The following is a 13,944-nucleotide window of genomic DNA, read 5'->3' on the forward strand; positions in this document are numbered from 1 at the left end:
ACTAGTGCAAGCCTAATCACTGGATTAACCTAGAGCGTAAAACTAGTGCAAGCCTAATCACTGGATTAACCTAGCGGCAACCTAGAGGCAACCTAGCACATGCCCACTGCCCATCGCCCACCTTACGCATATCACTGGATACACAGAGATGCAAAGAGGGAAAATCAATTGCATATCCAATCAGTGTGAGTGAGTGATGAGTGTTTACATGTACCTTGGCCTTTATGGTTGACCTCACGGTTAGCGATGACCTTGTTGAAGATGGCCGTGAGGGGCTCGTTCTCCCCGATAATTTTCGATGGAATCAAAGGAGACATGATCAGCTGCCTCTGGCGGATGTAAGTTTCCATGGCAATTCTAGAGATATGGAAAAAATCAGTTAGCAAGAGATGGAAACTGAGCAAGAGTGGTATTTACATGGGCAGATTCACATAATGTAATCCAATCTACATACAATCACTCAATAAGCCAGGCTCTGGCAGGGACTTACTACTGGAAGTGACCACTGGGAGGGACTTACTGCTAGAAGTGACCAATGGGAGGGACTTACTGCTGGAGGGGGATGAAGTGACCAATGGAAGGGTCTTACAGCTGGAGGTGGATGGAGTGACCAATGGGAGGGGAAAGAAGTGACCAATAGGAGGGACTTATTGCTGAAGGTGGATGAAGCGACCAATGGGAGGGACTTAGTGATGGAGGTGCAAGAAGTGACCAATCGGAGGGGAAAGAAGTAACCAATGGGAGTGACTTACTGCTGGAAGGGGATAAAGTAACCAATGGGAGTGACCTACTGCTGGAAGGGGATAAAGTGCTGTTTGTCCTCATCATCAGCTTTCCCGTGAGCGATATCCGTGATGTCCATCACTGCGGGCACAACACAGGACGTGTTCATGTAAACTACACACTGCACAGGACATCGCAATCCTAACACACCACACACACCCCCTTACCTGCCACCTCAAATGCCTCCTCAGCCCTTCTGCCCCATGAACTGCCACCCAAAGGGTCTCCTTATTGCCCCTATCCCCCTTACCCACCCCTTTCCTGCCACCCCATAATGCCTACTCAGCTCTCCTGCCCCCTAAACTGCCACCCAAAGGGTCTCCTTAATGCCCCTACCCCCTTACCTGTCACCCCAAAGAGCCTCATCAGCCCTCCTGCCCCCTAACCTGCCACCCCAAAAGAACCTCCTTAATGCTCCCTACCCTCCTTATGGGCTACCCCAAAGGGCCTCCTTAATGCCCCTACCCCCCTTACCTGCCACCCTAAAGGGTCTCCTTAATGCCCTTACCCCCCTTACCTGCCACCCCAAAGGGTCTCCTCAGCCCTCCCGTGTGCTTCCTGCCCTCTTTGAGCTCCATGGAGCCCACCCTGATGATCTGGCACACCAGGAATAGACGCGGACGGATCAGGTCACTGCTGCTCAGGTCCTGCACGAGACACACACACACACACACACACACACACACACACACACACACACACACACACACACACACACACACACACACACACACACACACTGATTGGATGATGTACAGAGACTTACATGAGGAGGAATCATAAACAGACTCTCATGAGTGGAATCACAAACAGACTCATCAGAGGAATCACAAACAGACTCATCAGAGGGATCACAAACAGACTTTCATCAGAAGAATCACAAACAGACTTTCATCAGAAGAATCATAAACAGACTCATCAGAGGAATCACAAACAGACGTTGATCAGTGATGAAATGCTAAGTGGATTATATGGGCCATTTTAGATGACTGGTGAAGGTGTGTTAAAGGCGGAGGCTCTTACAGTGAAGAGAGCTGGCAGGTTGTTGAGTTTCTCAATCTCTTTGGGCATGCCTGTGCTATCCCAGCGCACCAGGAAGTTCTCACTGCGGGAAACACACACAACATCTCAGCACACACACACACACACACACACACACACACACACACACACACACATAAACACGCACACACACACACAGTGAGATCGGGTCCACAAAGATGGAAAAACTGCTGAAGGGTCCCTTCTCAGTGCCCACACACACACACACACACATCTCCGTACACACACACACACATACGTCACAAGCTCAGAGCCTTGCATGCCTACATCTAAGCACCAGAAAAAAGGGTGTGGGGCCATGTCTGACCTGATGACCTCTGATTGGTCAGGGTCGTAGATTGACATGAGCAACTCTGCATCCTCGCCGATGTTGCAGACAAAGTTCTTGAGGTTAATCAAGAGGCTGTAGGTGTGTACCGTGCTGAAGAGAGTCTGACGCCGCATCTCCAGGTTCTGCAGACGACTCTGGCAACAGCAAAAAAAAAAAAAAAAAATACTGATGTTTACATGCACAGCAATAATCCAACTACTGACCTCATAAGACAATATTGTGATTATGTTGTTCACAAATGTTGTTGATAGGATATTCCATTTATATTCCCGTTTACATGTAACACAGGATATGTATTATTACTACGGTAGCAAAGACTGTTGATTCTGTAAAACTTTCTGCACCGAAAGTTCTAACAGGATGTTATAATGCGGTTAAGGTGTGTACATGCATACAACGCACTTCAAGAATGTGACTAAATTCAGAACACTCCAGAACACTCCAGAACACTTAATTTTGGTTAAGAAAAAAGGGTGCTAATGGCACAGAAGTGTCTTATTCGTAATATTGTCTTAATATCAGAATATTAATGTCCATGTAAACAAACTCAATGACATAATACTAAAGACACTCAGCACTGAAGGCTACACAATAAATATGTCTGATAAATATGACAGCACTCTCGTGTAACTCCTCTGTAAGACATGCATTGCAAATAGTCCATCTGTTTCCATAATAGCACATGCTGGACATGGAGATCAGCTGGTTGTGTGATCAGCACAAGAGGGTCAGAGGGGACCGTCTGGAGATGGCCTTTAACCTCTGGCTCCTGAGAGGAATGTGACCTCTGACCCCCGACCCCCACTGACCTTTTCCTCCTGGATGCGCTCGTTGATGCTCGCCGAGGCCGACTCGTGGGCCCGGAACAGGCTCACGGTGCTGGTGCAGTCGGGGTCCAGGGTGTTTCCGGACTCGTCCCGAACCACTAGATCCAAACCCAGGATCCTGCAGTGACAACAGAGCCCCACTGAATGAGTAACATAATGCCATTCATGTGCATTAATCTAATGAATAATATGCCTGACTTACAGTAGCTACATCTGATAGCAACACAGAATCTCTCTGATTTACACACAAGCTGAGGGAGGGGGCGGGGTATGGAATATGACTGTGCACATCTGTAGCTGATGAATGGTAAGTCACACTGAAAGCCTTGAGCAGGAGAACTTAGTGGGACTGTCCTATACCGTATATGACTGTGCACACAGACCCATTAAGCTGATGCAATGTGCCGCAGAACTGATAAATGGCACACACACACACACACACACACACACACACACACATCCCTTAGCAGGGGTCCCGAGATTACTCCAAAGCCTTCTTTGCTGCATAAATGGGACAATGTCCTATAAGAACACACACACACACACACACACACACACACACACACACACACACCACACACACACACACACACAGACAATTACAAACACATGGACTGTGTGTGTTCTGGCAGCACAGGTTGCCGTAGTCGATCTTAGCGGTGACCTTCTATGACAGCAACACCAGATCGTCCTTGGGCAATCCCGGGGCGATCTGGGCCCGGTACTCCATCAGGCTGTAGGCCATTTGCTGCGCTCGAGACAGCATGCTCTTGTTGTTCTGCAGCACAGAGGGAAGAGCTCTCACACACACACTATGATACACACCACACCACACACACACACACAGACACTGCAGGCAATGTGCTCTTGTTGTTCTGCAGCACAGAGGGAGCTCTCTCACACACACACTATGATACACAACACACACACACACACACACACACACTGCAGAGCAATGGCTGTGAGCAGGAGAACTTAGTGGGACTGTCTATACCGTACATCGGTCTGCCACACATCTCCACACAGACCCATTAGCACACAGCCTTCTGTAGCTGATGAATGGTAAGTCACACTGAAAGCCTTGAGCAGGAGAACTTAGTGGGACTGTCCTATACCGTACATCGGTCTGCCACACACATCTCCACACAGACCCATTAGCGCGCGCGCACGCACAAACACACACACACACACACACACACACACACACCCCTCCCTTAGCACACACTCAAAGCCTTCTTGGCCGCAACTGATAAATGGCACAATAGACAATAAGAACACACACACACACACACACACACACACACACACACACACACACATACACACATACACACACACAAAGTACAAACACATGGACTGTGTGTGAAGCGGTGCACCTACCGGTTGCCGTAGTCGATCTTAGCGGTGACCTTCTTCTTGAGCTCCACCAGATCGTCCTTGGGCAGGGTCCCGGAGACGATCTGCGAGCGGTACTCCATCAGGCTGTAGGCCATTTGCTGCACGCTCCGGAACAGCATGCTCTTGTTGTTCTGCAGCACAGAGGGAAGAGCTCTCACACACACACTATGATACACACCACACCACACACACACACAGACACTGCAGAGCAATGTGCTCTTGTTGTTCTGCAGCACAGAGGGGAGAGCTCTCTCACACACACACTATGATACACAACACACACACACACACACACACACACACACACACACACACACACACACACACACACACACACACACACACAGCAATGTGCTCTTGTTGCACTCCACAGACCTTACCCTGGCCAGCAGGAGGTGTTTCCTTTCCCAATGTGCTTACCACGTACTGTAGAGCTGGTGCCATATTTGTGCCCATATGTGCTTTAGTGCTTACCACGTAGAGCTGATGCCATATTTGTGCCCATATGTGCTTTAGTGCTTACCACGTAGAGCTGGTGCCATATCTGTGCCCATATGTGCTTTAGTGCTTACCACGTAGAGCTAGTGCCATATTTGTGCCCATATGTGCTTACCACGTATAGCTTGTGCCATATCTGTGCCCACTCTCGCAGCGTAGCTGCCAGCTCCTGAACCAGGGGCAGGTCAGTGGGGATGACCGTCTCCTCAGCGCTAAAGGACACACAACACAAAACCACACACTGGCAAATGGCAAAGACAAAAGAGAGAGAGAGTGTGTGTGTGTGTGTGTAGCCATCTTTGTCTTACCCGCTGCCCTCAACCTTGGCCTCTTTCAGATGAATGTATGAAGCTGGGAAAATGCCCTGGACAGACATAAAAACATCAACAGTTACACACACACACGTCACACACACAGGTTCAGGTTGAAGGAACACACAAATGCTTTGGGAAACTTCTATACCTTTTAGTTTTGGTGTAACCCAGTCCCAGTGAATTATGCTAAGCTAGGCTAACAGTGTGTCAGCCTGGGTTATTGCATGCAGAGAAGTGAATGGTAGGTATTCTTTTATTTAACACTGGAGTAGACGGCAAAAAAAGCACATTTCCCAAAAGGTTGGTGTGTTTCTTTGATCTGTGATCAGTATTATTGTCCGAGTATTATTGACCGAGTTCCATTATCAGCATCATAGTTGTTCCCACAAGGCTTCCGTTTTAACATTCCATATGTTATCTTAATGAAGCGGAAGTAGATTGGGAACAAAATAGAATGTTCAAGCATTATTTTTGTTTATGTTGTTGAAAGGGTCTATAGGTTCCAGAGGGAGCATGAAAGAAGAGCACCTTCTGGGATTTCTGCCGCAGTGTGTGTCCTCTGTACCATCCTACAGGGATAAGAAAAAAAAACACAGCCATCAGCACCAACAACACAGTTATCAGCACCAAATCACAACAGAGTAATCAGCCCCAACACAACATCGGCATAGATGTCCAACTGTCACTACCAAGTGCCAACACAAGATCACAGCATAGTTATCAGCACCAACACAACATCAACATCAAGATCCTAATGTTGTGCAACATTACACAAGTACAAACAAAGCTCCTGCTCACAGGTGAGAAGTTAAGGCTTTTTTCCTGCTCACATGTGAGAAGTTAAGGCTTTTTTCCTGCTCACAGGTGAGGAGTCAAGGCTAGTTTCCTGCTCACTGGTGAACAGTCGGGGCTCACTTCCTGCTCACAGGTGAAGAATCAAGGCCAATTTCCTGCTCACAGGTGAGCAGTCAAGGCTCGTTTCCTGCTCACAGGTGAGAAGTCAAGGATCATAGCCTGCTCACAGGTGAGCAGTCAAGGATCGTCTCCGGCTCATAGGTGAGCAGTCGAGGCTTGAGTCGGGGCTTGTTTCCTACTCATACTCACCTTCAAACATCTCCAGTATGTGCACGGTGTCCCCCACCCGCAGACTGAGCTCCTGCTCGCCCAGCGCTTCATAGTTATAGATGGCTGGAGAGAGAGACAGAGGGAGGGATTGAGTGTGTAGAGAAAAGAGAGAGAAAACAGGAAGGGAGAGAGAGAGAGTGGGGTGAGAGAAGGAGTGAAGAAGTGACAGTATTGCACAAACAAGAAAGAGAGAGCACTGTTAACTGCCCGCTCTATCCCCACTTCACTGCCCACTTCACTGCCCACTTCACTGCCCACTCTATGCCCTTAAGCAACACCCTATTCAATATTTATATCAATGAATTAGCAAAAATATAATAGTCCATCAACTCCAGGATCTCACCTTAAAGACTCAGAGGTAAAGTGCATGTTATTTGCAGACAATCTGTACAATGATATCATAATGTCTAAACCTATTGGACCTAAATATTAGATACTAAATAAATATGGTTAAAACACAAATCAAGATAGTCCAAAATAGATCCAGGTATCATGGCACCAAGTCAAACTTCAAATTAAACAACACAATTATTCAACACACAAATTCATACAATTCTGGGGGTGGGGCGCTGTAGCTCAGCAGGCTACAACGCCTATACCATGAACTGATCCGAGCACCCACTGGGGTCCCAGGTTCGAGTCCGACCTGTGGTTGTGTCCTGATCCCACCCCTTTCTCTCTCTCTCCCACTCACTTCTTGTCTGTCTTCACTGTCCTGTCCAAAAAAAAAAAATTATACAATTCTACTGGCAATTGAATCAAGCTATACCTGAATTAAAAGACAAAGCAATGAAAGAGTTCTCTACACAATCAAAACAACAACACAACAGGAAATAGCCTACCTGAAGTAAAAAGTGACATAAACAAACCAATCACTCCAATCTGGGGACCGTTATGGAATCAAGAATTTCAAAATTGGGAAACTGAAACACTCCAAAATTGCAGAATACAAAAAAAGAGTAATCTAATTGTATATTCATTTAAAGTCCAATGATCCAAAAAATCATACACATTCCAAGCTCTTTGGTGCCAAGTGCAGAGGTTTGAAAAGGTCAACTTGTCAACTTGTCCTGAACCACAGTTCTGCCACCATAGGGAAATATAACCCAGAAAAGACAATAATACAGAAAATAATAAAAAAATAGAAAATTATATTGACTGGAAAAATACTATCAAAAAACCCAAAGCAAATTAGAAATGTACCAGACTCTGGAACAAGATTATAAAGTGGCAGAGTATTCCAGAGTACCCCAATATTTGGAAAGCACCACTAGGTATGGACTAAATGACCACATATTGGCCACTGAAAAAGGTAGTCATAAATAAACATGGCTATCAGGAAAAGAGAGGGTATGCTCCTTCTGCACACAAGAGGTTGAAACAGAATTTCCTTTTGCATTGTGAGAATTAAGGGCCTTTCACACCAGGAACGATAACTATACAGATAACTATAACTATAAAAGAAGATATAGAAGATAAAAGCTTCTATATTGACCAACGATAAGGAAAGTCTCTCCTTGTGTTGATGAATGTGATGACTAAAATTTGATGGATTCTGATGCAGCTTTGTATCATTCTCAAAATCGCTCTGAAAGTGATCCCCAACAACATTGTTCTTCATGACGTTATCGTTAATAGTTTATGTGTGGACGTTGTCATTCATATTAGCTAGGATGGTACTTTTTTGCCGTTCATTATCATTTTATACACATTATCAAATCAGTAGTAGAGTGAGAGCCAGAGAGAGAGAGATGGAGAGGGAGAGAGAGGGAGGCAGAGAGATAGATGGAGAGGGAGAGAAAGAGGGAGGCAGAGATAGATGGAGAGGGAGAGAGGCAGAGGGAGGACAGGCAGAGAGAGAGGGAGCAAGAGACCAAGAGAAAGTGGAGGAGAGATGGGGGACAGAGAGAGAGGGAGAAAGAGAGACAAAGAGAGATGGAGAGAGAAAAACAAGGGTAAACAAAGAGAGAGAGAGGGCCGAGAGAGAGAAACAAAGAGACACGGGAAGAAATGAGTCTCTCAAACATGAAGGTGTGACCAGCACCCCTTAAGGAAGTGGCAGAGTACAGTTCCCTGAGACGATCTGATTGGACGGATATCTGGGCCAATTGTTCAGGACCGCCCCCTACAGCTGTTATGTAGGCCACTGTCAGGGTTTATTGAGAAAAGGCATCAATACTTCGCCAACCCCCACCACATGTGTGTGTGAGTGTGTTGGAAATTGTTGCAGGATAGGTAGTGTAAGGCATGGTGTATGTTATTGGTGTGGAAAACATCATGTTTTCACAGGGTAAGCACACTGGCACACACACACACACACACACACACACACACACACACACACACACACACACACACACACAGAGTGAGAGGGGGCTCTCATATCAGTCTCTTGACACTCAGTACTCTCAGGCCCTGCTGAAGGGTTAAAGCTCAGATCCAAACATGGGCAGGTGAGATCATACAGGAAAATAATACAGAGAGAGAAAGAGCACAGACACACTCCAATCAACTAGAGGGAGGGAGAGAGGGAGAGAGAAAGAGAAACAGAAGGAGTGAGAGACATGGAAAAAGATAGAGGAAAGAGAGAAGAAAAAAGAGGAGAAAGTTGGTATGGAAAGATAGAAAAGAGGACAAAACCCATTGGAATCAACTAGAGGGAGGAGGGAGAAGAGGAAAGAGAGAGAAAGAAGAGATGGAAGATAAAAAAAAAAAGAGGGGAGAGAGGAAGGAATAAAGAGATAAGTGTGTGTCTGTGAGTGAATGTGTGTATTTGTGAGTGTGTGTGTGTGTGTGTGTGTGTGTGTGTGTGTGTGTGTGTGTGTGTCACCTTTACCCTAATGTGCATATCATAGAGTTAAACTTGCTGTTGAGAGAAACTCCTTTTACAGTTTGTCTCAGTTCAGATCAGAATTGAAATTCTCAGAACTCTGTGTACAAACTCCATGTATAGAGGATGTATAGAAAGATGTATGGTGGTGTACAGCTCTGACTAAGGGGTGTTTTACTGTATATTGGTCATTTTATATTTGCACAGTGTTGTAAAGGCCTTTGTTTTCTTTATACTGTCACAATGTCTGTCAACAGAGAAAACTTTGAAACATATCCACTGTCTTGCAATCAACCCCCTCCACACAATAATGTGTCACTTTGTAATTTTGAAAAAGAAAACAGTGTTGCCCTGTGCATGTTTCGTTAGAAAATACTTACAGAGTTACAGAGTAAACTGTCATATTGACAACAAGACAAAACAGTTTGACTATCTTAACATACACAATGTCAGGTCTTGTCATTTTGATTGCACTGACAGTTTCATTGGTATAAATATCTGCTTTTGAGGCATAAACAAAGCATTCTGAGCAAAATACGCGCCTTTGCAGGTAGTCCACTATGCAGTGCAGTTTGCTCTAATTGTTTTGTGAAATGCACTAACTGTTGTGCAAATGTTAATGCTGATTTGAGAAATGCACCAAAGCAACTGAGAAAAACTGTAAGCTAAATTTGGATCTTGTTATGATACTTATCCTACTTGTCAATCCAAATAAAGAATTGAAATGTGAGTGTGTGTGTGTGTGTGTGTATGTGTGTGTGTGTGCGTGTGTGAAATGTGTGAGTGTCAGAAGTGTGTATTGCCAGAGGGGTAGGAGTGAGTATCAGTGGGACATTTCACCAAGCACCACAACAGACTGGAGCATTTTCACCAAGCAGGAACCTCCGACTGGGGCATTTCCAGCATGCTGAGGTCAGAACTGCTTGGGTCTCCATATGAGAGGGTAACACCAGGAAAATGGTGGCTGGCTTTGGCAAATGAATACAGAGAATGTGTTAATGTTGACAGGCGTTTCTCTGCAACACTCCTGTATATCTAAAGCAGCCCCATCTCCCAGGCCTGACTCATAAGGACCCCCCCCCTCCCTCTCTCTCTCTCTGTCTCCCCTCTCTCTCTCCTCTCTCTCTCATCTTTCTTTCTCACCCTTTTCTCTCTCTCTCTCTCTCTCTCTCTCTTTTCTCTCTCTCTCTCATCTTTCTTTCTCACCCTTTTTTTTTCTCTCTCTCTCTCTCTCTCTCTCTCTCTCTCTCTCAGGGCCAGAAGGCCCCTCTCTCTCCCAGAGTCCAAGCCTCGGCTCAAAGGCAACAGTGTTCGACAGACTCAGTGACACGGAGGGAAACAGTGACAGCAGGCACTGTGCTGGGGTCCTGCCAACAGAATGACAACATGGAGCAAACGTGATACACACACACACAGCAGAATGGAGCACTTGACAAATGTGACACACACTCACAGCAGTGTGCAGGTCTACCAACGCAGGTTTGCCAACGCAGATCTACTAACGCAGGTTTGCCAACGCAGATCTACTAATGCCATTCTACCAGTAGAGGTCTGCTAAAGCCATTCTACCAGTAGAGGTCTGCTAACACCATACTACCAGCACAGGTCTGCTAATGCCAGTGAGCCAACACAGGCCTGCTAACAACAGTCTGCCAACACAGGTCTGCTAATGCCAGTCTGCCAGGTCTGCTAATGCCATTTTGCCAACGCAGGTCTGCCAGTATAGGAGATATAAGGCCAGTATGGGAAATATAAGGCCAGTCTGGTGGCGACAAACATGGGTCTGCCATCTTGGGAGGCCACCTGTGTCACTTCCACTGCAGTTCTGCTATTTATTCTGTGTATGTTTGTGTGTGTGTGTGAGTCACAGTCTGGCATAAAGAGGAGCTTCTCTGTGGTTTACTTCCCTATGGCTTGTTTCACACCCATATGTCCTTTCCAGACATCTATCTTTACACACATCTATGCCTGATAAGTTTAGCTATAGAACTAAAAATGCCCCCCCACTTGCTAAATGTAAATGCCAGGCATATACAAACATACACATTCTGAATAAACTAGTCAGTGACATTATGCAGTGTGTGAAGCTAAACACTGGTTATCAGTGTGAAATTAAATAGTGCTGAATGATGTGTCCAAAACAGAAGCACAGAAAACATTTACAGAGCAGAGAGCTTGGAAAACCATGCAGAGGGCCTCAGGCCAGTCTCACATCAACCAATCAGCTTCACTCGAATCAGCAAATCAGTCGCTTAGTCAGAGTTACACACTCACACTGACATACACAGACACACACACAGCTTTCAGTCACACTAATGCTACCACACACACTCAAACACACACAGTTCTCACTTCTACCACACTTCACTGATAAAACTGATCACTGAAGCTTCATTCACAAGGATACCATGGATGATGATCACTGACCAACACCAACAACCACTCAATGTGTATTTATTAATTACATACATAAGATATTCCTGTTACTAAACTCTAGGACTATTGTGTTTCTGTCTGGGTGACAAAGTCCACTGCGAGGGTGAGCTGCCACTCCTTTACAGATACTGCTCTGTGGAAGCGCTGCACACACAACCGCCACAGGCCACTAGCGGATCGCAGAGTGACAGCTCGCCGCTCACATGGTCAGGGCACTTACAGAAAGACCATCTCGGCCAGGGCACGGCCTGTCTAGCTAGTACAGGCAGACACTCATTGTATCCTACTGAAGGGCCTACCTGGGCAGTAGTGAATGAGCAAACAGGGACATTCCTCAGAAGCACGTTAGCTCATCGGAGTTGGCCAACCCTGGCTGTCTGGTCTAAGAGCAACCCACTGCGAAACACCCAAAGGCTTCGCCTAGCACGAAGCCTCAGAAACACACATTCCACTGTACAGATACGAACAGGAGAATTTTGGCTCATAGCCTTTATCATATCACAGACGACCAGTTGGGGAACTGAACACCAACACAGACCACATATGTGTAGGCTAACCTACTGCTTCAAATAGTTTTTTTGCCAATGCATCGTTTCTCTTATTCCAGTCAGTCGTATTTTTAACATTCTGAAACTTTGTAGGCAGCACGTTCAGTCACGCCACAACTTTCAGGTTACAACCCGTTACTTTATAACAATGAAGTCATTTGCATATGTCACTAGCTCACTTAAATCAGTGGATCTTCTTCAGAAGTCAGTTAGTGCGGCATACCAAACTATGAAAACGCTCCATTTCACCTCATTCTCGTGCAAAGTCTGAGGAAAATGACGTTCTATCATTCACTGAAAGGGTGGGTATGCCCACCACTTCCCCACTGTTTACTACTACGCTTTCCTCATCATCTGTTGCGACACGACGCTGCAGTATTCAGCAACAGTCTATGCTTTGGCTACAAAATAACTTTACCTTCGACACATGTAACGGACCATGTTTAATTCAGATTCTACACGTTTAACTCTGAAATATAACTTAGATTTGCCTCAGAAGACTTCTACGACAGCGGCAGCAGAAGCAGGTAGGCAACTTAGACCAAACTTAGTAGCGTGACAGTGTCAGTTCAACTTCACTTTGTGATTAATTTAGTTTTGCAACATGACACGTAAAGAGAACTGCAGGTAGCAGGGCGAAACGGACAGTTTTACTACAGAGTTAAGTTTGACTTGGGAAGGTCCCAGACAGACAGACCGACAGGCTGGGGAACGCAGCGAGAGGCATGAAGTCAGCTACAGTTTTCAGCCCAAACGATAAACCAATGCGCCAGTCTGAACTTACCAACACCGTATTTCTCCTTTTTCGTAGGAATCCAGCGACTCATTGCGTTGGGTATTCGGGCGATAAATAAATAAATATATACATAAACACCAGGGGCGGGAGGTACAGTACTCCGTCCTGGACATCACAGTTCCGGTGCTGTGGGGAAAAAAACGCGTGCCTGGGAAAAGTGTGTTCTCGCGGTGGCGCGAGCGACCGCGCCTTCCTGCATGCGGAATTGGGCGCGGGCACGTCGGCCGTGACATCAGTTGAGAGAGGGATTCCCCATCCTTCAACTTCGAACATATGAGTAAATGTAGCCTGTTCCTCTTGGAAAGTTTCCTCGGATTTCATCAGCTTTTTTAATCTACTGTTTTCCACACCGTTTTCATCTAAAAAGCACTAAGCCATTTGTCCAACTTTCAGAAATAACCCATTAGCTACAAATGTGGGGTTCCTTACCATCTTTCTGAGATTTTAGCATTTATGAATGTTTATTTATGGTAAACAGTATATCTGTGTTGTGGTCACTACCTGTAGTCTATGCTTCTCATTTAAAGTCCTCCTTACACCCTTGTCTATTTTATACAGTGTATGATAATATCTCTGAGGCAGTAACCTCAATAAAGTGAGTGAGCAATAACCAAGCCATTTGCACACTTCCCAATAAGATGAATAGATCTCAAACGGTGACAGTCTGATATATGGGCTATGGGCCTACAGGCTCCATGCATCACTCTCATCATATTTCACTTAAGGGTTTATTCATTACTTAGGTTTCAAAGTGGGTTGCAGGTGAGAGTTCCAGATTGATCTATTACAGTTTTTTTTTTCTTAATGCTTTGGTGCATTTCTAAACTCTATTTCTATTACAATTTCTATTCTCAAAACTGCTTGTTTGAACGTATAACTTGTGCACATCATAAAAGCAATTTCTACCAATCTGCTTTAGTACATCTATGCAACTGATAGTGTTTTTTTTTTTTTTTTTTTACATTTTTAGTTACTAATGTCACATTGTTAAAAATA

The 13,944-nt window shown here is 45.3% G+C and overlaps 1 protein-coding gene across 1 annotated transcript in view; it reads right to left on the reverse strand.

Annotated features, from left to right (window-relative positions):
- dock5 (dedicator of cytokinesis 5) overlaps positions 1-13,101 on the reverse strand; it is a 44,363-nt gene extending 31,262 nt beyond the window's left edge. Inside the window, 12 exon segments of the mRNA XM_048243364.1 lie at positions 215-357; positions 792-864; positions 1,301-1,430; positions 1,807-1,888; positions 2,153-2,310; positions 2,986-3,121; positions 4,384-4,532; positions 5,015-5,111; positions 5,208-5,263; positions 5,742-5,782; positions 6,318-6,401; positions 12,937-13,101. Coding sequence (XP_048099321.1) covers positions 215-357; positions 792-864; positions 1,301-1,430; positions 1,807-1,888; positions 2,153-2,310; positions 2,986-3,121; positions 4,384-4,532; positions 5,015-5,111; positions 5,208-5,263; positions 5,742-5,782; positions 6,318-6,401; positions 12,937-12,979 — 1,192 coding nt within the window. The 5' untranslated portion in view covers positions 12,980-13,101.
- Between the last annotated feature and the right edge of the window lie 843 nt (positions 13,102-13,944).

Source organism: Alosa alosa, chromosome 5, assembly GCF_017589495.1.
Source record: "Alosa alosa isolate M-15738 ecotype Scorff River chromosome 5, AALO_Geno_1.1, whole genome shotgun sequence".
Lineage (NCBI taxonomy): Eukaryota > Metazoa > Chordata > Actinopteri > Clupeiformes > Clupeidae > Alosa > Alosa alosa.